Below are 26,452 nucleotides of genomic sequence, written 5' to 3'. Positions count from 1 at the left end.
AATGTAGTTTTGGGGTGCAACTGAAATGGAAACATTAAAATGAGCTTCAACAGAAGGGAATTACTGTTCTAGCACTGAATTGGCTCAAGGATAGTGAGAGAAAAATTGTAATTAATAATCAGAGCAAAACACTGGGGCCTCACTGCCATGCCCCAGCTCAAGTCAGCTAAAGAGCTTAGGAGCGCCTCGGAGGAAGGCGCCAGGCAGCAAAATCAACAGAGTAATGAATGACCTCACTGGCAAAAGGGAGCTGCCACGAAAGCCATATTGGAACCCCACAGACAGGAAGGAGTGCTGAGCGGGGCTTCAGGGAGCACACTGCAGAGGTCAAGGCTGCACAAAGCACTGTGGTGTGAAACCATTACTGTAGGAATATTGGAGCAAGTGTGAAGCACAGCAAAACACAAGACCTAATGATATTTTGTAGATTTTTAGGATACAGCAATTTGGGCGCTGGGGTTTGCCAGGCCAATTCCCCGATAGAGCTATACTGTGGACACTCTGGACACAGGCTGGCACAGGAAGAGGCCTTGTCAGCTGCAAAGCAAAGAGGGTTTAAGCCAAGAGAAATGAGTCGCCCTCAAAAAGTAATGTGCACCCTTCATGTGGCAGGCAGTTTTGACATTAAAGTTGCATTCGTTTTAAGATAAGGTTATTATTACTAGAAAATCATGAGCAACCATTACTGTTCAGAATCCCAACTGTTTATTACCCATTATGTATCTATTACCACTCCACAGTCCCATGGTTTGTCATGTGTTATTAGTATAATTGTCCCATAATGGGCTCTGCTTCTTTGACACTATTATAACTGCCATGATTCACAGTGTCAATATTACAAGGGAGAAAGCATCATATACAATGAAATAATGCACGACTTAAATTATTCAAATATTATATCATTCTTAGCCATGATTACAGTTACCATGTTGCTTATCAAAGGTGCATTAGTAATACCAAACCACCAATTAATCCAATTTTCTATGTGGTGTTATAAATAGCTACTCTTTTGTGAGGGAATATGTAGACGGCATCTAGTTAATGTACATTTGTTCTGATAAGGAATAAGAAGTAACCATTAATAAGCAGTAATTCACTATAGTAAATACTCTATCAGTACATTTTTATTTGCAGCTCACATTCATTCATTCAGCAAGTATTTATTTGCCACCCCTTAAATGCTAGGTACTGTTCTATGGACACTGAGGATACCAAGATCACCTGAGTAATCAAGAGAGAAAAGGGTTTCCTCTATTAACTTACATTCAAACAGATGACAAAGGAAATAAGTGAATACATAATCTAATGTCAGATAACCACAAGTCCTATGATGAAAATTAAATTCATGTAAGAGAATAGTAAATTGCTTTACAGAAGCAGAGATAATTAGACAAGAGCATAGATAATTCTCCCACAGCAACAGGTAGGAATTCTGAGCATGTGCATTCAGACTGGATAGAAAGGTAGATTGGGCGTGGAGATAGGATCACTTTTAGTCAGCATTTCTTCCATTTTCCTCGAGAATAAGAAGCAAGGTTAGACAAGGGGAGTAAGGAGAAAGGTGTGAGGACAGAGGATGTGTGAAATAGTCTTCTTGGATGATGGGGGCATACACTGATTCAAGAAATGGAGCAGAATCCCAAGAATGCCCTTAGGGTTTGCATGGACATTTGTGGAGATAAATTTAAAGTTAGAACATCTCAGAATGGCTCTTTGTTTTTCTCCAGCCACAGGACTGATTGGTCTCACTCAGAAATTTGCAAACAGGCAACCATTTGGGTAAATATCACATTCTTGGTGAAGCAAGAGACTACAGAGACACTCAGAGCAGGAGAAGACAGCCCACTTGGAAAACGAAGGCAAATGTCAGAGACGTGGCAGGTGGTAAACAAGACAACACCTGCTTCACTGAAGTCTCTCTTTATGCCAAACCTCTGAAGTCATCCCAGAACCTATTGACTTTGAACAGCCCTAAAAGCATCTATATGTAGCTCATTTGTACAAAATTTAAACATATTTGCTTTGGGCTTTTTTTGTGGGCTTTTTTTTTTTTTTTTTATAACTTTGGTACATTCACATGAAACTGAGCCCATTTTCACATATTAGAAAAAACACATCTGCTAAGTTCATAAAACTAATCTCTACTGAAAGAAAACATGGGAAAAAAAAGAATTCTCCTATTTCCCTGATTCTATCATGCACATCCCTCATCCCACCCCTTATTACAAGTTCGGTGATTATGAAATCAAGATGCACCTTACAATCCATTGTGAAGAATTTTGCCAGTTGTCAGAGAAGCTGGTCACAAAATAGCTGTGATTGCCCACAAGGTTTTGAATATAGCCCGTTCTTCAAGAAAATGATTGTGGCATTTTTTAAAAGCAGAAGAGAAGGTTACATGTGACCCATTCATGTAAAGGTAAGAGTGAAGCACTGCCTTCAACTTAAAAGAGAATTGCTCAAACTTAAGTCCAAAGTCATTAGCCAAATCCCAGCATTTTTCCCCCAAATTTTACAATTGTCTCTAGAGGTAAAAAAGCACAGAATAAGATTGGAGAAGTCAATTTCCCAGCATTAGGGGGGCACATTAAGAGAGTTGATTCTTTTTTTTACCTAAATGTAATCATAGGAAGACACTAAAGGGTGTATTCAGGAGAGTCATGTGATCCAACCAACATTTTAAAGTTCACACTGGCATCTTCGTGTAGTATGAATCGACAGGGACTCAAGTGGAGGCAGAGACCAGCTGGGAGGCAAATTCAGTGGTCCAAATGAGAGATGATGTCAGCCATCAGTAGTGTGGCTGTCATGAGATGGAGGGTAGTATAGAGACTAGGGATAAAGTATCTGGAGTTGGAACCAATAGAAGATGGTGGTTGACTGAATGTGGTTGTTCCAAGATGGGCAAATTTTAGGAATGATTCCCAAGTGCCTGGTTCAAGCAATATGGTGGGTAGGCTGCCATTATTAAGTCAAGGATGCCTAAGGAAGGAACAAGTTTGGGCCTATATACTGAAGAGTTCATGAAACATATAAAAGATGTCAAGTAACAGTTAAATATATGACACTGGAGCTCTGGGAAAGAGGTCAAAGCAATAGATACAAATTTGAAAGTTATTAGTAAAAGTTACTGACAACCGGGGGAATGGAGGGGTTCACTCATGGAGATTGAACCCAGCAGAGGTACTCAGCCCAGGCAGTGCATGAGAATCGCCTGAGGAGCTTACAATTGGCTGGACATTTTAAATATACACTCAGGCTTCAGAGCCACCAGTATAGGGAAGAAAAGACAAAGGGATGAAAGCCTTGGGCAAGAAGTTAAGGAGAAAAGCCAATGAGAAGACTCAAAAGGAGCAAAGAGTAGAGGAGGTAAATGTAGTTGTATAGACCCTATAATAATAATTACCACTCCCCAAAAGAAAAGGATAGGGAAATACTGATCATGACATTAGGAATCTGAAGACTGTGTGCCAGTCTCATGGCCCTCTGACATAAAGCCTCAAAGTGGACACCTAATTAGGGAACAGACATCTGAAGGGGTTTATTACAAGACTGAGTTCTCCTACAGTATCACAGGCTTGAGGGCTCCCCAGAGAACCACCCAGATCTTGATGTCTGCTGAATTCAGAGTCCAACAGCAGCTGCTCATGCCTGGCTTACTGTGGAGCGCAGTAGACATGTACCAACTTCCTCAACCCGTGTGGAGAAGAGAACTAAGAACGAGGGCAGAGGACAAGCAGACTGCCTTTCTCTAACTGTAAATAAGTATTCTTGTTCATGTTTGAGAAGAGGACAGGTGGAGCTTTTGTTAAAATGCAGGTTCTCACTCAAGCAGGTCTGGGAAGGGCCAGATTCTCCATTTGCAACACTCTTCCAGGTGAAGGTGGATCTGTACTCTGCTGTTGTGGGAAACCCTCCCCTGTATTAAACCCTCAGAATGCCACACCCAGTTTTGCCCTGAAGATGTGGAATCTTGCCTAAATACTTTCAACTGTGCCTGTTTCCACTCTGTGCTTGGCCTGCCCACCAGAACGTCCACCTCTTCACTGGGGCTGTCTTCCTGCCCAGCCTGTACCTCTGAACCCCATCTGTGGTTCAACCTCAATTATCCCCTGTTGGTTCAACAGCCCTGGAACACAAATCCATCCTCTGAGTTTACGGGATCTACACATCCCTTCTTTTTCTACCAATAGGACCCCTTAGGGATGGGGAAGACAGTCCCTGTGAATGTGGCCTGGTCCCATTGTTTCCATGGCTCATCACTATTTCTGTCAATGAAGCAAGGACACACACACACCTGGCTGAAGTCCTGGGATAGAAGGTTCTGGGAATAAGCCCCTAAAAAGCAGTAGCAGAAAAAGAAGATCTACAGCCACTGCTTGAGCTTACAGACCCCTGTTGCCTCTTTCCCACAGCGGAGCTCTGATGGCTCCCACAGCTATGCAACTTCCTGTAATTCCTCTGCTCTCAGGCCCAAACACAGATCACATAGAGACCACCTGTCCAAGGGGCTTCCAACTTAAGAAAGGAAGAAATGTGTATATATACACACGCGTGTGTACACACACATACGCATTAAGAGAGATTAAATTTGAAATTTCCTTTGTCTCTACATTATAGTAAATAAAGGCATTTGGTGTTTGGAAATGCAAATAAAACAAGGCATGTTATATACTTTTTCTAAGAGAAGAAAAACTGTTCCCCCGGAGAAGCCATCTGCCTGGCAGCGTCTTTGCTCACAAGGCTTGCTGCGCTTACAATGGGCCTTTGCAGCACTTGACGGCTTGTGCCACAGCCCCCTACTGAACTGGGATTGAACCGACCTTCCCAACCAGCTGGTGAGGGCAAGTTCCAAGTCTCAACACCATCCCAGGGCTTATAGATCCTGGAACGGTCTCTTCAGTGAAGCAGAAGCTCTTGATTTTATAGTAGGCCACACCCCCCTCACTTTAATGAGCATCTTAATTTTGTCCAGTACTACTGCAGTAGGCAGAATAATAGTTCCTAAAGATGTCTGCATCCTAAGCCTGGAAACCTGTGAAGGTGTTACTCTGTGTGGCAAGAGGAAATTTGCAGGTGTAATCTTGCGTTGGACAAGATGATCCTGGGTTTTCTGGTGGGCCCAAGGTAATCACAACTTCCCTGATGAGTAGGAGGCAGGAATATCAGAAAGAGGCTTGAAAATGTTATGTTGCTGGCTTCGAGTACAGAGAAAGAGAACGTGAGCCACTGAGCAGAGCTGGCCCCTAGAAACTGGAAAAGGCAAGGACAAGGATTTTCCCCAAGAGTTTCCAAGAGGAATCCCTGCTGAAATCTTGGTTTGAGCCTAGTGACACCATTGACCTAGAGAAATATAATGCATTTGTGTCACTTTAGGTCACTAAGTTTGTGGTAATTGGTTATGGTGGAAGTGGGAAAATAGTACAACTCCATTTTGGGAATAAATTAATGTAAGAATCTACTTGTTCTCTTCTCACAGAAGCAGCTCATTTTCCTAAGTCTATCATCCTTTCTTCTATCACAAGAAATGACACAGATTTCGGAACAAGGAAGGGAGATTAATTCACCATCTTGCCTAGTCACTTTATTCTGGGGTGTTTTTGCTCACTTATTTATTTTTGATAGATAGTCTTCCAGTGGTAAAAATAGAGTGCTTATAAAGGAAGATGTGAGAAAAAGAGATGATATTCAGCATAATTAGCTAAGTATCAGTATTAGTAAGGGCACATGGAATTTTAGTTAAAGCTGCCGCTGGTCAGAAATAGTACACTTCTGTTCAGGAAAACAGCAGAAAGTGTGCATGTCTCCTCCAAAGCCAAGACGAATCCAAGAGACTCTCTTGCTCGCTCTGAAGGAAGACAGTCCGCACTGCAGGTTCTGACTGAGTATCTGGGAAATAAAAGGCAGTGAAGGGGCTCAGACTTTTTGAGTAAATATGAAGTGTTGAATAAAAGTGCAGAGTACAGAGAAAGGGGGAATCTTTTTTTAACTGAAGAACTGTTAGTCTTAAATAAGATCCTTGCCAAAAAGTCCAACCTTGAAACACAAATCTAATCCAGCATTTGTATCCACAGGTATGTGTGTTTTGCAGCCAAATGATCCACAGGTATGTGCGTTTTGCAGTGGCATCCCTCAGACACTCAAAGAAATGCATAATCTGAAAATAAGGGTTAAGAACAACTAGTGCTACGACATCATCATCTTTTATTTAAGAAGTGTCTACACAGACAGTGTTCTGCACAGAAAACTGTGAAATGTTCTATTTCTATTCTACCCAGCTCATGACTAAGCTGATGCCTCCAGCCAAATAATCACATGCCAGGATCTCATTAGATCTCACAGGTCAGGCTGGTAAGAAGGCGGCTGCGTGAAGGCTACCTAAGGAGTGCCAGCAATGGCTCCAGAGTAGGACGTCCGACTCCCTGCCACGGCGGTTATTCCCGGCTGTGCTATTGGGCGTACAGCTCAGTTCTGCATATACTGACTTTACTAAAAACATTAAAGGTAAGTCTCTACTTATAGTACTTGGAGAATACAAGTCCAGCAACTGGGAAGCCTGCCCTGTGAAAGGTTATACATCATTTTGGGAGCTTAACTACGTTCACACTGAAAATCATCAAATGAATGGATGGTTACCAACTGATACTAGGAGAAATATATTTAAGTCCAGAAGCTGTTGATGATAAGGTGGGCCTCATCTCTTCTACCACTTTCTACTGAATATCTAGAACTAGATAGGAAAATAAACACAGATGTGGTTTGGTTCAAAAATATTTTTAGAAAAATAAGGCAAGAATACAAAACTGTTTATACTATAAGTTCCTACTCACTAAGTTCATCTCATAACTGAATCAGTCTGGTGTATCTGTTAAGACAAGAGTTGGCAGATTATAGCCCACAGGCCAAACAGGGCCCATCACCTGTTTTTGTGCATCCTAAGGATGAAAAAATGGTTTAGATCTTTTAAGTATCTTATTTAACTGAGAGAGAGAGAGAGAGAGAAGGCATGAGCAGAAAGAGGGAAAAGCAGACTCCCTTCTGAGCAGGGAGCCTGACACGGGCTCAACCCCAGGACCCGCAGATCACAAACTGAGCTGAAGGCAGACGCTTAACCATCTGAGCCACCCAGGTGCCCCAGTTTTTACATTTTTAATGGCTAAAAAAGTTCAAAAGAATATTTTGTAACATGTGAAAATGATACAGAATTCCAATTTCAATGTCCACAAAGTTTACAGGAACGCAGCCGCACTCATTCGCTTACCTACTGTTTGTGACCGCTTTTGTGCTAATCCACGGAACCGAGCAACTGTGGCAGAGACCACAAGGCCCATAAAGGTCGAAATAGTTATTTGCTGTCCCTTTACAGGAGAAAATGCTGCCCTGCGGGTTCAGAGCTCTGGCTGTTGTTGGGCAGCCTGGCGCAAGAGGCCTGAGCTCTGTGAGGTTGTCTCTCTGCCCGTCTCTCTCTTACACGGCTGCCGGCTGCCGTGTGGATTCTGAGAATAGGAAAATGCTAAGCACATCAACAGCAGCACGTGGGCACCACGTCTGAGTTAGCCAGCTCTCACTTCACTATTGCTGCTATTTGTTGCTACCAGAATTACACTAATGCACCTTTACTGGGGAGGGCATTCTATCTTCCTAAACCTGTCTGGAAATCAGGGTTGACACTAATTTATAGTCTCACCTACTCTTAAAAAATATCTTTTCATTAATTGGTCATAATATTTTTGAAATTAGTCCCAGTCTCCTTCCCAAATGAAGACAGTCATCAATCACTGTGGATCTGTAATGGGCATTAATTAGAAGTTTAACTCAAAGGACAGTCATTTTTAATGTTAGTATCTTGTTCTGTCCTCATATTTCAAAACCATTTTCAAAAATGCATCCCAGCTAGAGACAGTGGAAAGAGAGATGATATATTCCAATTCTGCTTCCTTTTTGACAGATAATTAAACTAGGACTCACAGGGGTCAAGCAACTTTCTTGAAGCACAGGAAACCCTTAATTAAAATGAACATTCACTGACTTGTATTTGGACTTTTGCTTTGCACTAATCCACCTGCAGGCTTTTTCAGACAAAAGCTTTGAACTTATTGGCCTGACTGAAAATTCAAAATAGTTCCTAGTCATACAAGTAGACAACTTACCATGACAATTTCTCTTAGTCATGATGCTCTTATTTCATTTAGAAATGCCACAAATACATCCAGTTAATGCATTAAATATGAAAAGACTTGCTGAAGACACTCAATTTATTAATGATTCAGGAGAACTTCCTAAAGCATCTATTTGGAATACATTTATAATTCATTTCACAGCTTAGCTGTGGTCCCACAGGGCAAATATTTCTCTGTTTTAAGTCCTCCTTTTACATTTATTTGTAGAAGAATAGATTTTTTTTCCCAAATAAAGGCTAAACTTCCTAAAAGCATCCATCCATCTATTGTAATTTAATGTGCATTTCTTGATAAGGTGACAGTAATGGGCTTTCAAACATAACAGAGTACACTGTGCAACCAAACAAAAGAATAATTATTAAGCATAATAGCTGGCTATAAATTGAACATGATACATGCTGAGTACATCATAAATATTTATTAGAGTAACTATGGTAATTAATAAACACAGTAATCAACACAAGGGGAAACAACATCTGAAAACCCTCCCAAGGCAAGAAAACCTTCGTAACTCAGCTACTGGCGAATGATACACGACCAGCAGTATGAAAATCAGAGGATCTGGCTTGACTAGTACCAGTGGACTTAAGAGCGCAAGAGTGGAGAATATCTTGAATCAGGCTGCCACTGCTCCAACCCACCAACATGGACAACTGATGGTCTCTACTTCCCATGGCTTATCACAGCTACAGGGGAGTATCTGAAAAGAGAGCATTGGCTTTGGAGCTAGAAATATCTAAGTTTGCACCCAGTTCTTCCTCCTCTGACTGGGAAACCTGGCTCAAATTACTTAAAGTCTCCATGCCAACTGTAAAAAAGAAATAGCATACATGTGTGAGAGTTTTGTGTGACTAGACTTACCGCAGTGGTCCTTTTGCAGAGTGAACAAATAGCAAATCACTATGTTCTACACCTGAAACTAATATAGCGTCACATGTCAGTTAGACCTCAGTAAAAATGTAAGTTTAAAAAAGAGTTGCTGTGTAGATAAAGGTACAGTATGTCACATACTTAGCTAAATATCTGGAACAAAGTCCATATTCAGTAACTGGACCTTCTTACTCTATTGGTAATACTTCTGTGACTTCTGAGCCTGACATCACACCTACTGCTGTTATTACTTCCACTAGTACAACCACTAGGAAGTCACTGGATCCTACTCCTTTGGCCAATGTATTATTAGTGGTCATATGTCAACTGTAATAATTCAGAATCTTCGAATCTATACACATAGGCCCACTAGGCTAGCTAAAATATGAAAAAGTAAACAAAAAACGACAATAGTAAATGTTGGTAAGGATGTAGAGAAACTAAAACCTTCATATACTGCTAATGAGAATATAAATTGGGGCAATCACTATGGAAAACATTTTATGTCAAAGAGTTACCGTATGACTCTCAGCCGTTCTACTCCTAGAGATATATACCCAAGAGAAAAGAAAACATGTCCACCCAAAAACATACACAAATGTTCACAGCAGCATTATTCAAAATAACCAAAAAATGGAAATGACTCAAATGTCTATCAATGATGAATGGATTAACAAGATGTGGTAGATCTACACAATGGAATACTATTCAGAAATAAAAAATAATGAGAGCTCGCTGCTGGGCAGGGAGCCTGCTTCCCTTCCTCTCTCTCTGCCTGTCTCTCTGTCTGCTTGTGATCTCTGTCTGTCAAATAAATAAATAAAATCTTAAAAAATATTAGAAATAAAAAATAATGAAATATGTATACATGCTACAAGATGGATGAACCCTCAAAACATCATGCTAAGTGAAAGAAGCTAGGTACAAAAGATCATATCTTATGTGATTCCATTTATAGGACATGATCAGAATAGGGCAAATCCATAGAGACACAAAGTTGACTACTGATTGCCAGGGGCTGGGAGGAAGTGTAGACTGAGGAGTCATTGCTAGGGGTATGAACTTTCTTTCTGGGGGGGGATGATAAGGTTCTAAACTTAGATAGTGGTAATGGTTGCACAGCTCTGGGAATTAAATTCAAAAATTAAATTCAAAACCAGTGAATTTTATGGTGTGTGAATTATATCTCAAAAAAGCCGCTTTAAAAATAGAATTAATCAAGCACACAGGGCAACTACATATCTGGGGAGTGGCAGAAAGGAAAAATGTGAGTCTTCCAGATGTGCTTCACTCTGCCAGGGAGTGCCAGAAGCACCACACAAATCTCCTGGGAAGACCGGCAATGTGGGCCCAGCACAAAGGACAAAGTAGGGTGGGTGAGGAGTGAACTTGGTCCCCACCTTCCACACCCGCTTTCCCATCATGAAGTGGGATATTTATGATAACAAGCAGAACCTAAGATGAGAAGGAGTAGGAAGATTATAAGCTCTAGAGTTGAAAACCTCTGGGCAAAAGCTGGGGTATAAACCCGGTTCCCCACATTCTAGTTTGTAACCTTGGACCCATTAGTTAACCTCCCTGGCCTTCAGTTTCCTCATCTACTACATGAGTCTGATAACCGCACCTCGTGTCTCACGGTTGCTGTAAGGGTACCCTAATGCACAGGGAGCCCTTATAAGGGTGTCATCTGATACAAACTACTATTGTTGTCATTATCATCTCCACTGGCATTGTTGTTTGCTGCAACAGGCTGACTCTACTCTCCAAAGTCAGACGAGGGGCTGCAGCACCATCCCACAGACACACACCAGCCCTCCCAAGGGAACTCCAGTCATGCTCACCACGGTGCATGTCTTGTTCCTTCCCCATCTACTGATGACAACTACTTTGATGAGGCCTCTTCCTTAACACAGACAATAAAGGCACCCAAGGAGAGCAGCACCGGACATTTGCACTGGCAGGTAACAGCAGCAACCTGAAGTGTAGACTCAGGCACATTTTCAGGTGTTCTTCACTGAATGTTCACAACCAGCCGACAAGGTAGGCATTGGTAACCACATTGCTTTACAGATAAAGGAAAGTTCAAATACACTAAGTAACCACTAAGTCAGTAACAGTTAAAGAAGTCAGAGCTGAAATTCCAACTCAGATCTGTGCATCTTATGACACTTTCCAATACATTATGCTGAACTGGATTTCCAATGGAAGAGTAATTAGGAGAGGGATGAAGAATGAGGGAAGAGTACTTATTGACTAATACAATTATTTCACACACTCAAGTAACAAGATGCCAGAGTATATGCAATGCCATTTGTTTCTTCACTCACTCAATTCCCATTCAATCACACACATATTAAGCAACTATTATGTGCCAGTATCGATGATAAAAAACAGTCTTGGAAGGAAATAGACTTTAAAAGAGAAAATTATAATAGAAATTTTTTAAAAAATAAAAAAAAATATAGAAGAATATGGTCAGCACATTAGTAAATGAACAGAGGAATGTGCTTGAGAACAAGGAGATCAGGGAAGTGTCAACTGCGTTCCCAATGGCAGAGCTAGCCCCATCCACAGCCCTCAACTTCTTTAAACGAGAATTCAGAGGAGAATACCATATGCTCATTTTCAACGCCTTTCTCTCCTCTGGAACAATGATGAATGGAATTTGAAGCCAAACTTCCGAATCTTCTCTATGATTTGTTTCTATTTGGAAAATTGCCAGCCTACAATCCTTCCCCCTGTACCTCATGGGATAGGACAAGCATGGACCTAACTGGAGGACTGACTAGGGGAGGGTGCAGAATGGAGGGTCCATGGCAGAAGGGTCCATCCCAGGAATGGGCTGCAAGAGGGCAGAGGCTGTCTGTGAGACCAAAAGTAAGCCACACCCTAAGACATTTGTATCTATTTCAGGACTGATAACATTCTGACAGACTGAATGGTATGTGGAAGTAATTCATTTCACATTTTATAAAGCATATTTCGCAGGGCTGAGAGCGACAGCTGCATAAACACATCTTAATGTAGTTCTAAAATCCTAATGGGATCTCCACTGTGCTCACAACCACAGAGATAACACTTAAGGTTCTAATCCTGTCAGAGGGACCATGTACTTTCCAACTCTTTCTCTATAGCAAAGGACAAGGCAATTACCATGAAAGAGAAAGAATAAGGAGAAGATACATGAAATATTCCTTTGGAAGGACCAGCTAAATTCTCAGAGATTTGGAAGGATCAATGTTTAGATGGTAAATAAGAAATACACTAAATTCATTTTAGGAACTTAAGTTTTTTCAAATATTTTAAGGTCATGTGTTAACCCAATATGTTCATATAAATAAAGTGGCAAATATATCCAACAAATAACACAATATCTTTCTTACGAATTGGAAGAAAATAATCTGTCAATTGAAATTCTAAGATTTGATATACTATTAAGATCTAATTTTTCCTACAAATGCCATGATTTTATAATGAAAGTTAAACGAGAATTCAGAGGAAAAAAAACCCGAGGCTCATTTTCGATGACAAAATATTCCTGAATTTTGGGGTGCCTGGGTGGCTCAGTCGGTTCAGCTTCCAACGCTTGGTCTCAGCTCAGGTCATAACCTTGGGGGTCATAGGATCGAGCCTCATGTGGGGCTCCACACTCAGTGTGGAGACTGCTTGGGATTCTTTCCCTCTTCTTCTCCCTTCCCTCTCTCACACTCTTTCTCAATGTCTCTTTCAAATAAATAAGTAAAATCTTTAAAAAAAATTCCTGAATTTATAAATTATTTATGATATTCAAAAGTCATTCCCAGAGTAAGTGCTATAAGCATAAGCAATAAAGAACCACAAATAAGAATTTAAGCAAAATTCAATATAAAATAAAACATTAGAAACAAGATATGTGGGAGAAAATACCTATCATATATTAGTCCTGAATAGTGCTCAGCATAATTATTTTCATTTGTCAGAAGAATAAAAGATATTTTTTAATTCTTGGTAACCAATCGTGAAATACTCATCTCTAAATTTAACTAAAATGTATGTACTGATTATTCTTTATGAGATGAAACAGAAATTGTTTTCAAATTTGGCATATAGCAAATAAGATTTATTTTAATCATAGCAAATTGTATATCAAACTTAAATGCCTCTTTCTTGATGGTGCCTATTTAAAAGCAGTTGACTTGAATCTTTTTATTAGTATGAAACAAACTGTGTTTGGATGGAAAATCATTTTGAACTGTCATATGCTGTAGATTTATTAAATACAACAATGTTTAGCTGTCTATTAAGAAAATGGAAACGCTTCCATTTTAAGAAAATTTCATTTTGAAAATGTGTGCATTTAAAAAAGTAGATTTCACAATAAGGACAGTATGGAAATCTGTTCACCAGATATTTACTTCAAAAATCTCAATTTTTGTTTTAGCTACAGTGACTAAAGTCCTTTTGTTCATTTCTCTTTGATCTAACGAAGAACAGTAGAAAACAAAGCCTTGATTGTTCTTAAGGTATTTAATGACTATTAAAAAAAAGCTGATAATAGCAATAAAAGGAAGCTTTAAAAAAGAAAAAAGAAAAAGCATATAAAATCTAAACAGCAAACTCAAACAGGAACATTCTAGAATGCCTCTCAAAATCAGCTGTGGGCAAGCTACACATTCCCTTTGTCAGGTGCATGTCAGCTGGCCATCTCTCTACCCAGGAGCTGGGACTAGGAATGGTGTCAGTGGAAGTCTGCTCCTCCCACTGTGCCAAAAAATCAGAGCCTCGAGGGAGGGACGGGTACTGGCCAGGACAGCAGTGCACTGCTCGGAAGTGCATACCTTTACCCGCTGGTCATCCACATCGATGACTGTAGCCACGCGAATGAGCCTGGGGTTCCTTCTGTCCACTGCTTCAAGTCTCATGCTCGGCAGAAAACCGTGGGGTGTCCGCTGGAATGTCAGAAGAGTAAAGTTAGCAAAACCCAACTGCTCAGACACGAATGTTATCTAAAGTGCAATTGTTTTGACTTTGCATTCAGACCCTTAATACAACTGCAATTTAGGTTGAAAGGCACATAGGGCTAATGCATGTTATTTTATCCAATCTTATTCAAACTTGTGAGAGGAGAAAGAATTTTTTGGTAATTTCAAGATAGCTAAAAAGAGATTAAATCATAAATTCATTAAATGATCACAAGATTTGGAAAAGCTTCTAATTGATTAACTAATTGTTAAGTTTTTTCCTGAAATTAACTTAATAAATTAAGAAACTGTTGACTATTGTCACTGCCCAGTTTTGGAGTGTGTGACCCAGAGACAAAATTATTTAGTAAACAATTAGAAAGGATAAACATAATCCTTTATAAATCTAAATTTTAAAATAGATAAAACCTGAATGACTATCACAGTTAAACTGTTTTAAAATCATACCCCAATGTATTTAAAACCATAGCCTGTGCTTTTGTTACTTACCTGTAACCTAAGTATGTTAAAAACCTGTATTAATAAATTCAAGCTTTCTTCCAACTCTTAAAATGCTAGGAACCAGGAGTCTATAATGATGGACACTCAGAAAACACTAAAAAAAAACTCAATGGGAAAAAATACACTGGGACTTATGAAGTCACTGACCCCAAGGAAATTTAAATACCAAAATCAAAGTTGAAAGACATCTCAGACAGTGTTCATAGGCTGGCAAAAATTTCACTTCGAAAGCTATTACATACGAAAGTATTCAACTGACTTCACTGCAAATGAAAGTGCATTGAATTCCTCAAATCTAGAAATGGCACTAGAAAAATAAAACCTTCATGATTCATGAGTAATAAATAGTTAAATCTTTCCCCAGTACCTCATCTGTTTCTCTCCAGCTTTTGTGGAAGCATATTTTCTTCCAAAATGCATTATTACACTAAATGGAGTACATGGACTATAATTAGGCCTTTGATGCTTGAAAATCTTTCCGATCTCCCCAAGGTCACTGTCCCGGTAAGAAAGGTAACAGTTTCACAGTGCAGATACCAAAGATATATAGCTTGAGGTAAAGCCATAATAACCTTTGTCAGAGCCTGGAAGTTGCCTTTGTAACTAAATCATAATTTTGTTTTCTTGTAATTTTCTTCTTGGAAAAGTAAAATGAGTTTTGACAGAAAGCAAAAGAGAAAAAGATAATACAAGCAGCTGGTATTCTGCTTATTGAGTTTCTGCAATTCTCAATGTCCTTCCAAGCGCTCTAGGACTTCTAGCCTTCTTAATTTGGTTACTTTTCTTTTTCAAATCCAGCCTACTGTATAATCTTTTTTTAAATGAAATAACATTTTGTTTCAAACCCCTTGTGATCCCTAGAAAACTTTTCATAATTGAAATCGTATGTGGAAGCTCACTATATAAAATTCTGATTAAAGATGAGTCAGGAAGCCCGGAGCACACAAGTTGAAAGGGAGCAACTTGAAAACCACTTTAGACATAAAGATCTCTAACTATACTATCAATGCATTGTCTTTTACCAAATAATTTATGCTTGGTTCAACCCTGGAATAAATGTGTAAGGACAAATTTGTGCTTAAAAACTGGTGTTCTAACAAATGCTAAAAGCAATGTTTCCCTCAAAATGGATAAAACTAGAACACACACAGGCTCCATACAATTCACTGATTTTATCATGGTGTCCTGAACATTCAGACAGTTCCCGAGACTGTGAGAGCACAGAGTTCCCACTTCATGGATGAATACAGGCAGAAATGAAGGACCTCACCAGCTTCTGAGGTTGATGAGGTGACTTTCACTGCACTAGAGCGGGCTACCAGGCTTTTCCAGTAAGGAAACCATTGTTAACTTTTGTGTAGAGGAACCATTGTTAAGTGAATCACTTCCTTTGCAGTTTTAACTGAAAACAAGGCAAATTGGTTATGAACATAACACTCAACTTTAAAAAGAAAAAATCTAGAATAATTTAAAAACTGTCAAATGAAGTCAACATGTACATTGCTTAAAGGTGAGAGTATTCTCAGATACAAGCTTACCATTTTAAAAACTTTGGCAGGAACGGCATTCGTTTGAGTAGCTTCCAGATACTCTGTCCAGGAAAAATTTTCTGGATCAGGATAACCTGAAAAAATATATACACATATGAAAAGATTACACATTGACATTTTGATTCCCATGTACTATAAGACATCTGACCTACTATTAACTGAATGCTCACTATTTAATAGCCCCTGTGCTAAGAACCTCACATACATTACCTAACTTGTCTATTTGCACCTCTGAGAGGGAGGTTAAAGGGAGCACTCATTCATTGGTTTATTCATTCACCCAACAAAGCCAAGGTAAAATGGTGCTGTGCACACTTGGCAGAGCGAGGTTACACCTAGAAGTCCTCCTTGGAAGTTTGAAAAAAAACTTAGAATCACCGTCTGACTTCAGACCATGAACTGGTCATCTTTCTTTCTTTCCTTTTTTTTTTTTTTTAAGGATTTTATTTATTTATTTGACAGACAGAGATCACAAGTAGGCAGAGAGGCAGGCAGAGAGAGGAGGAAGCAGCCTCCCTGCCCAGCAGAGAGACTGATGTGGGGCTCGATCCCAGGACCCTGGGACAATGACCCGAGCCGAAGGCAGAGGCTTTAACCCACTGAGCCACCCAGGCGCCTTTGGGCACCTTTCTAATTCCTCCAATACCTTCAGTTCCTCCAATACTTCTGCCTCTATTAGGATTTTAGTCTCTTAATTACTTCTCTGTAATTGTAATTTCCCAGGTTTACCATTTTTAATTGCAATTAAAAAATGTATATTGGCATAAACCTGGCATAAAGCACTTTGTTTCAAAAAATTTCTAATTGGGTTTCTTGTTTCTCTTCACATTTGTGTTATTTTATTCCTAATTACATTATGTTACCTATTACTGTGCTGTTTTCTTTTTCCTTTAAAGGAATAAGTAGTTAGATTTGTTCATCAGCTCTATTGTACTCATTTCCCTTTTCTAATTATTTTATCTGCTGCCTTTACTCTTATTACTTTCTTCATATTTCTCTTAGGATTGTTTCTACTTGTCAAATTGAATTATAAAGAAAATTAATTTATTTTCATTTTTTAAATAATAGAAGCATTCAAGAATTATGAACTTAATCATTGTTGCCCTTGAATACAGCTTTAGACACCTGGACAAACTTTTATGACATATTTATTTTTCTCACTTTTATTTCTCAAAAATAATTATTATTACAATCTGTAATTGTCACCTTCATTTAGTCACTGGCTAAATATTTATTTAAGAGATATCTCAAAGGTTAATTTTTATAGATGTTTATTTAATTTTTAATTAACTTTTTTAAAGATTTTATTTCTTTATTTGACAGAGAGAGAGAAAGAACACAAGTAGGCAGAGAGCCAGGCAGAGAGAGAGGGGGAAGCAGACTCCCCACTGAGCAGAGAGCCCAGTGCGGGGCTCCATCCCAGGACCCTAAGATCATGACCTGAGCTGAAAGCAGAGGCTTAACCCACTGAGCCACCCAGGGGCCCCAATTTTTATAGTTGTTTGAAATATTAATAATAGTATCTAGTTTATCACATTTCAGTTTCAGAATGTCACATGGTCTGCATAATTCCTGTTTGAAGACTTCAGGATTTCTTTTTGGCCTAATATAGGATCAACAGTCAAAACTTTTCTTAAGTATATACAGATACAGACATATATGTTTTAATGTATAATATCAGTATGCATTAATCCAATATAAATGGCTATATTGTTCAAAAATCTGTTTATTTTTTATTTAAATAAAAAGCCTGAAGCAGTATACTAAAAGTTTTTCTACACAGTGTTCTATTTTCTGATAATTTTTTCTTCATAAACTTTTTACTAAAATAAAATATACTTAAAGAAAAATATACAAATCAAGTAAACAGCTTGAAAACTATTCACAAAATTAACATAGCCCTGTAACCAGAAGCCAGGACACCACCTCCTCAGTGTGCTCCCTCCCAGTCACTACCCCCTCTCCACAAAGGGAAACTCTCATCCTCTAAGATTAGCTCGGCTAGTTCCATTTTTTCCTTTGTATAAATGGAATCATACGGCATGTGCTCATTTGCGGTGGACAGCTTTTGCTCGGCACTCTGTGAGGTTCATGGGGACTGCTGTATGCAGAATGTTTACTTTCACTGATGTGTAGTAGTCCATTGGGTGAGGGTTTCACAATTTATTTTTCCATTTTGTTGGTGATGGTCATTTGGGTAGTTTTGATGTGGGAACTATTATGGAAAGTGCTGCTACAAACATTCTAGTACATTCTCTCGGTGACCAGAAATACACACTGCAGTTGGAACGCAACCAGGAGTAAAACTGCTAGATCATGGGGTATTTTGCTTCATATTTTGATGTTACATTGCTTAACACAGAAAAGGATATGTAATGTTCACTAGTAACTGTGCTTTTTATTAAACACAGAAAAAAATGTCCCTTTTAGACATCTTGATTGCATTTTGCATCAAATCCTTTTTTTTATTAAAATTAAATTGTATGCCATCCTGTTACTTTCTGTTTATGTTTTCTTGATAACATTTTCCCCATTTTTTTAAAAATTGTTTTGTTTCAGGTGCATCTATTTTAAACTTCTGAATGGATTTCGGAAAACATTTACATTCACTTTCAGAACTGGTTTGCTTTATCTCACTTCTATAAACATGTTTTAAGCTGGAATTTTTTTAAAAAAATCTCTCTTAGGATTCCCTTTGCTTTTTGTCCTTGTCTATATGTCCTTGTGACATACCTTCTGTTTCACTATTTCTATGCTTCATTTACTTTTGTAGCTCATATTTTTATATCTTTAATGACTGTCCAAACTCATTCCTTGTATTTCAAATCTCCACATTTCTGCATGGGTTCTGAATATGTCCATACCTTGCCCCTTCAGCACCAGGTCCCCTCCTCGCTGCTCCAGGTTCCCCACCAAGGGCCTGGGCAGCAGATTCCGTGGAATGGTGACTAAAGAAAGTAGTGTGCGGTGGGTTGAGAAACAAGTGAAGAGACTAAGAGAAGAAGCAATTAGGGTTGCCTGAGCCCCTTAAGGAAATCTAGAAGGGGACACCTGGGTAGCTCAGTTGGTTAAGCTACTGCCTTTGGCTCAGGTCATGATACCAGGGTCCTTGGATCAAGTCCCGCATCAGGCTCCTTGCTCAGCGGGGAGCCTGCTTCTTTCTCTGCCTCTGCCTGCTGCTGCTCTCCCTGCTTGTGCTCTCTCTCTCTTTCTCTGATAAATAAATAAAAGCTTAAAAAAGAAAGAAAAGAAAGAAATCTAGCAGGCTGCTATGAAAGAAACCATCTTTTCACCCTTTTTGTGATCAATAAGTAAAAATTTTAAAAAAAAGATGTCACTTTTAAATGTTTCTGAAGCAATAACTGCTTCTAATGGCACTCTCCAGAAATGAGTTAGGTTTGTACAAAAAGAGGAAAACATGTATTATTTACATTTTCCCTGTTCAATGAGCCTAAGAAGAGAAGAATGTCTCATTGCCTAGGGAGGCCTGCAAAAGCTACCTGCTCCTCCTGCCTTCCTCCAGGACCCCACCCTGAGTCCTGCCCCACCTTGGGGTAGGGAGGCAGAAGTGGGGCAACAGAGGAAGGGGCAGGAGCCAAATACCTTCACACAACTGTGTGGCAATGAGACAGAAGCTTTTCAAGTTTGAATTCCTTCTTGTTTCAAGAAATACGTGAGACCACCCCATGGAATAATAGCTGTTAACCTCTTCACTTGTCTCCAAGAAGCAACACCTAACTGGTTTCCCCTTATTAGTAACCTCTATACTGAGTATTGCATTTACACTAAGTCATTTATTCCTCACATATGCTGTGAGGCGTGCCTGGTCACCCTCATTTTGGAAGTGAGGATCAGAACAATTGTCTCTGACTCCATTATCCACACACTCAACCACTGCTTCCCCTAGTACCATAACCCAGAGCTCCATGGTCAAAGGAGGTCCATCCTCCAAGGACTCAGGACTGGGAGCGTGTGCTCCCCCTGAAGGCCAAGGTGTAGTATGGCATGGGTGAGAGTGGGAACATCACTGGATTGGATGCAGGCAGTTGATACAAATGAATTTGTTCACATCCCACCTCTTTCCACACTATTGAGACATTAACACTTCTGAGACGGGCAAAAGCTGAGGAAAGATGAGGTCCACACTGTGGCTGTGGGCACAGATGGCTGAATCAAACAAGGAAAATGTATCAGATATTGGAATCAAGGAACTACAAAGCAGGGCACTTGCCAGGCAGCCCCTGGATTTCCCCCAGGTACTGGCAGTTCTCTGGAGAAGAGGAAGACCCAGGTGACAAATATCTTCAATTAACGTTAGCAGATAGCTACGAGGCAACCAGCTGACAGCCAGAGGATGGAGGAGATATGGTAGAGTGGAAGAGCTCGAGCCCCCAGGGAAGAGAAGCCTCTCTAAAGAGCTGGGAGCTGTTCTAGGGGAAGCAACCCAACTATTAAGGGTACGCAGAATTTGCCTTCCCAAGAGGGCAATGAGAAAGCCCCGTGTGAAAAAGCTGAGAGACGGCGGTCAATCTCAGTGCTTGGAGTTACAAAAACCGGGGGTCAAGAAAAAGTCCGTGAAGAAGATACAACACATGGGGATGGGCACAAGAATGGAGAAACTTAAGGTCAAACCAAGTTAAATATAAGTGAAAACATACTTAAATCATGTCATTCCAAGGGCTATTGAAATCACTTAAGGAAAAGCATGTCCTTACCACTCCGCCCTCATCTCCCTTTCACTCTGCTCCTGCTTCAGGAGGGACACAGCCAACTTCCTCCCTCCTCAAGGACTTGTACCTGCTTCTCTTTCACAGGGAAGTTCTCCCCATGGACTCTGGACTGCCGACCTCACCTCCTTTAAGTTGCTTGAATATCACATCCTCAGTAAGTCCTTCCCTGAACTCCCTGTATATATACCCTCGAAATACATGTGCCTTTCCTAACCTTATTAACCTGTTTTATTTTTCTCCATAGCACTTACCACCAATTAACTTATTATACAAATATTTTACATATTTGTTCTCTCGCTTTATAGGGATATAACTGCCTTACAACAGGGATTTGTTCACCTCACTGCTACTTTCTCTGAGTCTAGAACAGTGTCTAGTATATTGTTATCACTCAATAAATACTTGGCAAATATTTGCTGAATGACTAAAATGTATTTCTTAATAAGTTTGCATTTGATATTGCAGTGGCCATGAACAACAGATACATGAGCCAAAATTATATTGGTCTAGCCTCAGAATAATGAATGGAGCGCTGATATATAGCTGTTTGCCTGCTGGTTTTGCTCAGATGTTCAGAGGTGCCATTAGAATAAGCTGATTCTCCAGCACTGGTACCGGCCAAGATTCCAAATAGCTCTAGAGACTGGACAGTACCAAAGGAAGGGCATCCGATTTGTGGCATCTGTACATTCCCCTTGTATTAGAAAGAACCACTTATGCATCAGATTAGTTACAGACTCTTATAACAACATTCTCCATTCTTTTACTTCCAGAACAACAGCCTCAATAGAAACATAATTTTGCCACTGGAACAGTCTAAAGAATTATGGTCATGAATAAACAGTACAAACCCTTAAATGCCTGGCATTCTGGTCTGTGCAACCTGCCCCATGGAACCCAGAGAAGCGTGACAACGATAATTATATCAGTGGTCAACCTAGGAACCAAAAATCATGGGGATACCAGGACGAGCAGTTTTTAGGTAACGGACAATAGTCCTGTTTAATAACCAACAGTAAGAAAGGATGTGTCAAGAGTCTTATTGAGAAGCGTCAGTCAACACAGACAGGGTATTGGTGGCTTTAAGAGGGCACTTCATTTAACTCTTCATTGTACTGATGAGGAAAGTGAGACCTGGCATTTCAAGTGACTTGTCTAAGGCATGACAACAGAAAAGGAAGCCAAAGTGAGCACCTTGCTCTGCTGACCAGTGAGCTACAGAAACCAAGACTTCTAAATAGTCGCTCTGAGGTTTGCTGAGTGTTCTGTAGGCTGCTGGGCACAAAGACCATGGGGAAGCACCGGCAGAGGAAAGAGAGCCATGGAACCAGTCCTCCTGAAGCCCTCCGAGGCTTTGGGCGTCATTTTGAGAGAGTGGATTTTCTATGAGGGCCCCTCAGACACTGCCTATTTATTTCTCTCTGTTTCCAGTAGCTCTGACAAGGCAGGAAAGTAGCTCCTCCAAATGTCAGGCCTCCCAGTGGTAGAGACTGTCCACAGTTCTCACTGACTCCACTCAACAGGTTCTGCACACATGGAGCGGCTCTTTGTGAGAATGATCTTAACATCATGGAACCACCAGCAGCCCATGCTACACAGTGGAGCACTATTTAGTACAAAAGAAATACAAGACATGAGGACAGCAAGTTGTCTCAATCACTGCTAAACCTAATTCAGGTGAACTCAATTTTGTTTTCAAAAAATAGGTTGAAAGTGACCTCACAGTGATGGTACCTTAGACGCTAGAAGTCTTGGACTCATGCTCAGCTCATCTCAATCAAAATTAAAACATCCTTTCTGAATAAAGAGTACAAGTTAGACTCCCTAACATTTATAACAGGATGTCAGATGTGTGCCTTGATCGTCAGATCCTAAAGCACAGAGAACTTCCATCTATCAGATAAACTATCAGTACTTCAAGTATTTATCAATAGGAGCTCATTTTGTAATTGACTGTTTTGCTCAAAGCTGAGATGAAGTCCATTAGGAATAGACAAGGTAATACAGTCCTTTCTCTGTCTAGTGAAATCACTTTCAGAAAAAAAAAAAAAAAAATCCAGACTATACTGGATAAGCTCCCAGCAGAACTTGGCTCCAAAAGGACCACAGCTCCCACAGCACCGAATCCAACCCAGTGCTTGGTAATTGACAGGCATTCAAGATGGGGTAATTGCTTCTGTTCCTCTCTATTCCCCTGTCTCTCCCTCTCTTTCTGTCTCTGTTTGTCTCTCTCAGTACCTCACATTATAGAAAACCTACTGGTTATTTTCTGTTTCTCCCTCAGGTTCACCAACTAACATGATGAGTAACATCATGATGAGTAACACTGAGTAATGTTCCATAACTAAAAATCTTTACATGTTATGTCTATATTGTTCTTTTTTATATTCTTAACTCATAGCTGGGTCTCATGCTCAGTAGGTACTTAATATCTGTTCAGATAATCAATAATATACATTTTTCTCTGAACTCTTACATTCCTTATGATAATAGAATCTATCCATAGGAAAGAGCAAAATGCCCTTTAAAATATAGTAATTTTATGTGCCTAAAAAATGTTAACAGTTAATGTTACAAATAAATGCAAGATTTATTTATACTATAAATTTTAAATGTAATTTTAGCTTTGCAAAGAAATTATGAAGTTAAAATAGTTATTTGGTATCAAAAAACAATTTGCTAAAATATTTCTATGTGCTCTTCAAACATCTAAGATACTTGCTAATAATATAGCCAACAAATTGATGATTCTAGAGAATCTATGGAAGTCAACTGCCATTACTCCTATAAACTACATTTCATTACTTCTCAAAATATAAATTATTATAGTTTTATTTCTGGAAATAATCTTGCATTTAGCATACATTCACAACCAATCTGAATGCTAAACCTCCAAATAAAAATGTAGAAATGAGCATATACATTTAGCTCCATTCCCCTTCTAAATGCCACCAAAATATTAGTAAAGGTATTTTTATTTTTAACATCTTAATTTTATTCTTTTCAGTGTTCCAAGACTCATTGTTTATGCACCAAACCTAGTGCTCCATGCAATACGGACCCTCCTTAACACCACCACCAGTCTCACCTGTTTCTACTCCCCTCACTTCCAAAACCTTCAGTTTGTTTCTCCGAGACCACAGTTTCTCATGCTTCATCTCCCCCTTCAGTTTCCCCCAATTCACTTTTCTTTTCCTTCTCCTAATGTCCTCCATGTTATTCCTTATGTTCCACAAGTAAGTGAAACCATATGATAATTGACTTTCTCTGCTTGACTTATTTCACTCAGCATAATCTCCTCCAGTCCCATCCATGTTGATGCAAAAGTTGGGTATTCATCCTTTCTGATGGCTGCGTAATATTACATTGTACATATGGACCATATCTTCTTTATCCATTCATCTGTTGAAGGGCATCTTGGCTTCTTCCACAGCTTGATGATTGTGGACATTACTGCTATGAACATTGGGGTACATTTGGCCCGTCTTTTCACTACATCTGTATTTTTGGGGTAAATACCCAGTAGTGCAATTGCAAAGTCATAGAGTAGCTCTACTTTTAATTGAGGAATCTCCATACTCTTTTCCAAAGTGGCTGCACCAACTTGCATTCCCACCAACAGTGTAAGAGGGTTCCCCTTTCTCCACAGCCTCTCCAACACTTGTTTCCTCTTCTGTTGATTTTGGCCATTCTAACTGGTGTAAGATGGTATCTCAATGTGGTTTTGATTTGAATTTCCATGATATCCAATGACAATGAACATTTTTTCATGTGTCTACTAGCCATTTGTATGTCTTCATTGGAGAACTGTCTGTTCATGTCTTCTGCCCATTTTTTGACATGATTATATGTTTTTCGGGTGTTGAGTTTGAGGAGTTCTTTATAGATCTTGGATATCAGCCCTTTGTCGTGTCATTTGTGAGTAACTTCTCCTATTCCATGGGTGCCTCTTTGTTTTTTGACTGTTTCCTTCGCTGTACAGAAGCTTTTGATCTTGATGAAGTCCCAGATGTTCATTTTCGCTTTTGTTTCCTTTGCCTTTGGAGACATATCTTGAAAGAAGTTGCTGTGGCCAATGTCGATGAGGTTACTGCCTATGTTCTCCTCTAGGATTCTGATAGATTCCTGTCTCACGTTGAGGTCTTTCACCCATTTTGAGTTTATCTTTGTGCACGGTGTGAGGGAATGATTGAGTTTCATTCTTCTATACATAGCTGTCCAATTTTCCAGCACCATTTATTTAAGAGACTGTCTTTTTTCCACTGGCAATTTTTTCCTGCTTTGTCAAAGATTATTTGACCATAGAGTTGAGGGTCCATATCTGGACTCTCTACTCTGTTCCACTGGTGTATATATCTGTTTTTGTGCCAGTACCATGCTGTCTTGGTGATCACAGCTTTGAGTAAATCAGGCAACATAATGCCCTCAGCTTTGTTTTTCTTTTTGAACATTTCCTTAATGATTTGGAGTCTTTTCTGGTTCCATACAGATTTTAGGATTGTTTTTTCTAGCACTTCAAAGAATGCCAGTTGAATTTTGATTGGAATGATGCCGAAAGTATAGATTGCTCTGGGAGGTACAGACATTTTAACAATGTTTATTCTTCCAACCCATGAACATGGAATGTTTGTCCATCTTTTTGTGTCTTCTTCAATTACTTTCATGAATGTTCTGTAGTTCCTCTAGTATGATCCTTTAGCTCTTTGGTTCGGTTTATTCCAAGGTATCTTATGGTTCTTGGTGCTATAGTAAATGGAATCAATTCTCTAATTTCCTTTTCTATATTTTCATTGCTAGTATATAAGAAAGCAACTGATTTCTGTGCATTGATTCTGTAACCTGCCACATTACTGAATTGCTGTATGAGTTCTAGTAGTTTGGGGGTGGAGTCTTTTAGGTTTTCCATAGAAAGTATCATGTCATCTGTGAAGAGAGAGAGTTTGACTTCTTCTTCAGCAATTTGAATACCTTGTATTTCTTTTTGTTGTCTGATTGCTGTTGCTAGGACTTCTAGTACTATGTCGAACAACAGTGGTGGGACTGGGCATCCTTGTCATGTTCCTGATCTCAATGGGAAGGCTGTCAGTTTTTTCCCACTGAGAATGATATTTGCTGTGAGTTTTTCATAGATAGATTTTATGAAGTTGATCTTTAATCTTTAGGTTCCAAATGTGTCTCTTGTAGACAGCATATGGATGGGTCCTGTCTTTTTATCTAGTCTGCAACCCTGTGCTCTTTTATGGGGGCATTTAGGCTGTTCATGTTGAGACTGATTATTGAAAGATAAGTTTTTATTGACATCATGTTGCCTGTGAAGTCCTTGTTTCTATAGATTGTCTCTGTAAATTTCTGTTCTATGTCACTCTTGGGTTCTTTCTTCTTTTATAGAACACACCCCCCCCTCAATATTTCTTGTAGTGCCAGTTTGGTGGTCACGTAATCTTTTAGACCTTGGCAGTCTTGGAAGCTCTTTATCTTTTCATCCATTCTGAATGTCACCCTTGCTGGATAAAGTATTCTTGGCTGCATGCTCTTCTCATTTATTGCCCTGAATATGTCTTGCCAGCCCTTTCTGGTTTGCCAGGTTTCTGTGGAAAAGGTCTGACGTTATTCTGATGGCCCTTCCTCTGTATGTAAGGAATCTCTTCCCCCCTAGCTGC

At 39.5% G+C, this 26,452-nt stretch overlaps 1 protein-coding gene across 1 annotated transcript in view; it reads right to left on the bottom strand.

The window, feature by feature from the left end:
* Nucleotides 1–26,452, bottom strand: part of LOC111142637 (L3MBTL4, histone methyl-lysine binding protein) — a 378,206-nt gene that overhangs the window by 234,747 nt on the left and 117,007 nt on the right. Inside the window, exons 10-11 of the mRNA XM_022495947.1 lie at nucleotides 16,051–16,136; nucleotides 13,868–13,978 (exon numbers count right to left, since the gene is read on the bottom strand). Coding sequence (XP_022351655.1) covers nucleotides 13,868–13,978; nucleotides 16,051–16,136 — 197 coding nt within the window. The remainder of the gene's footprint in view (nucleotides 1–13,867; nucleotides 13,979–16,050; nucleotides 16,137–26,452) is intronic.

This window comes from Enhydra lutris, unplaced genomic scaffold (assembly GCF_002288905.1).
Source record: "Enhydra lutris kenyoni isolate GAN:26980312 unplaced genomic scaffold, ASM228890v2 scaffoldscaffold8, whole genome shotgun sequence".
Taxonomy (NCBI): domain Eukaryota; kingdom Metazoa; phylum Chordata; class Mammalia; order Carnivora; family Mustelidae; genus Enhydra; species Enhydra lutris.
The sequence above is the reverse complement of the archived record's forward strand: the minus strand, read 5'-3'. Positions and strand labels throughout refer to the sequence as shown.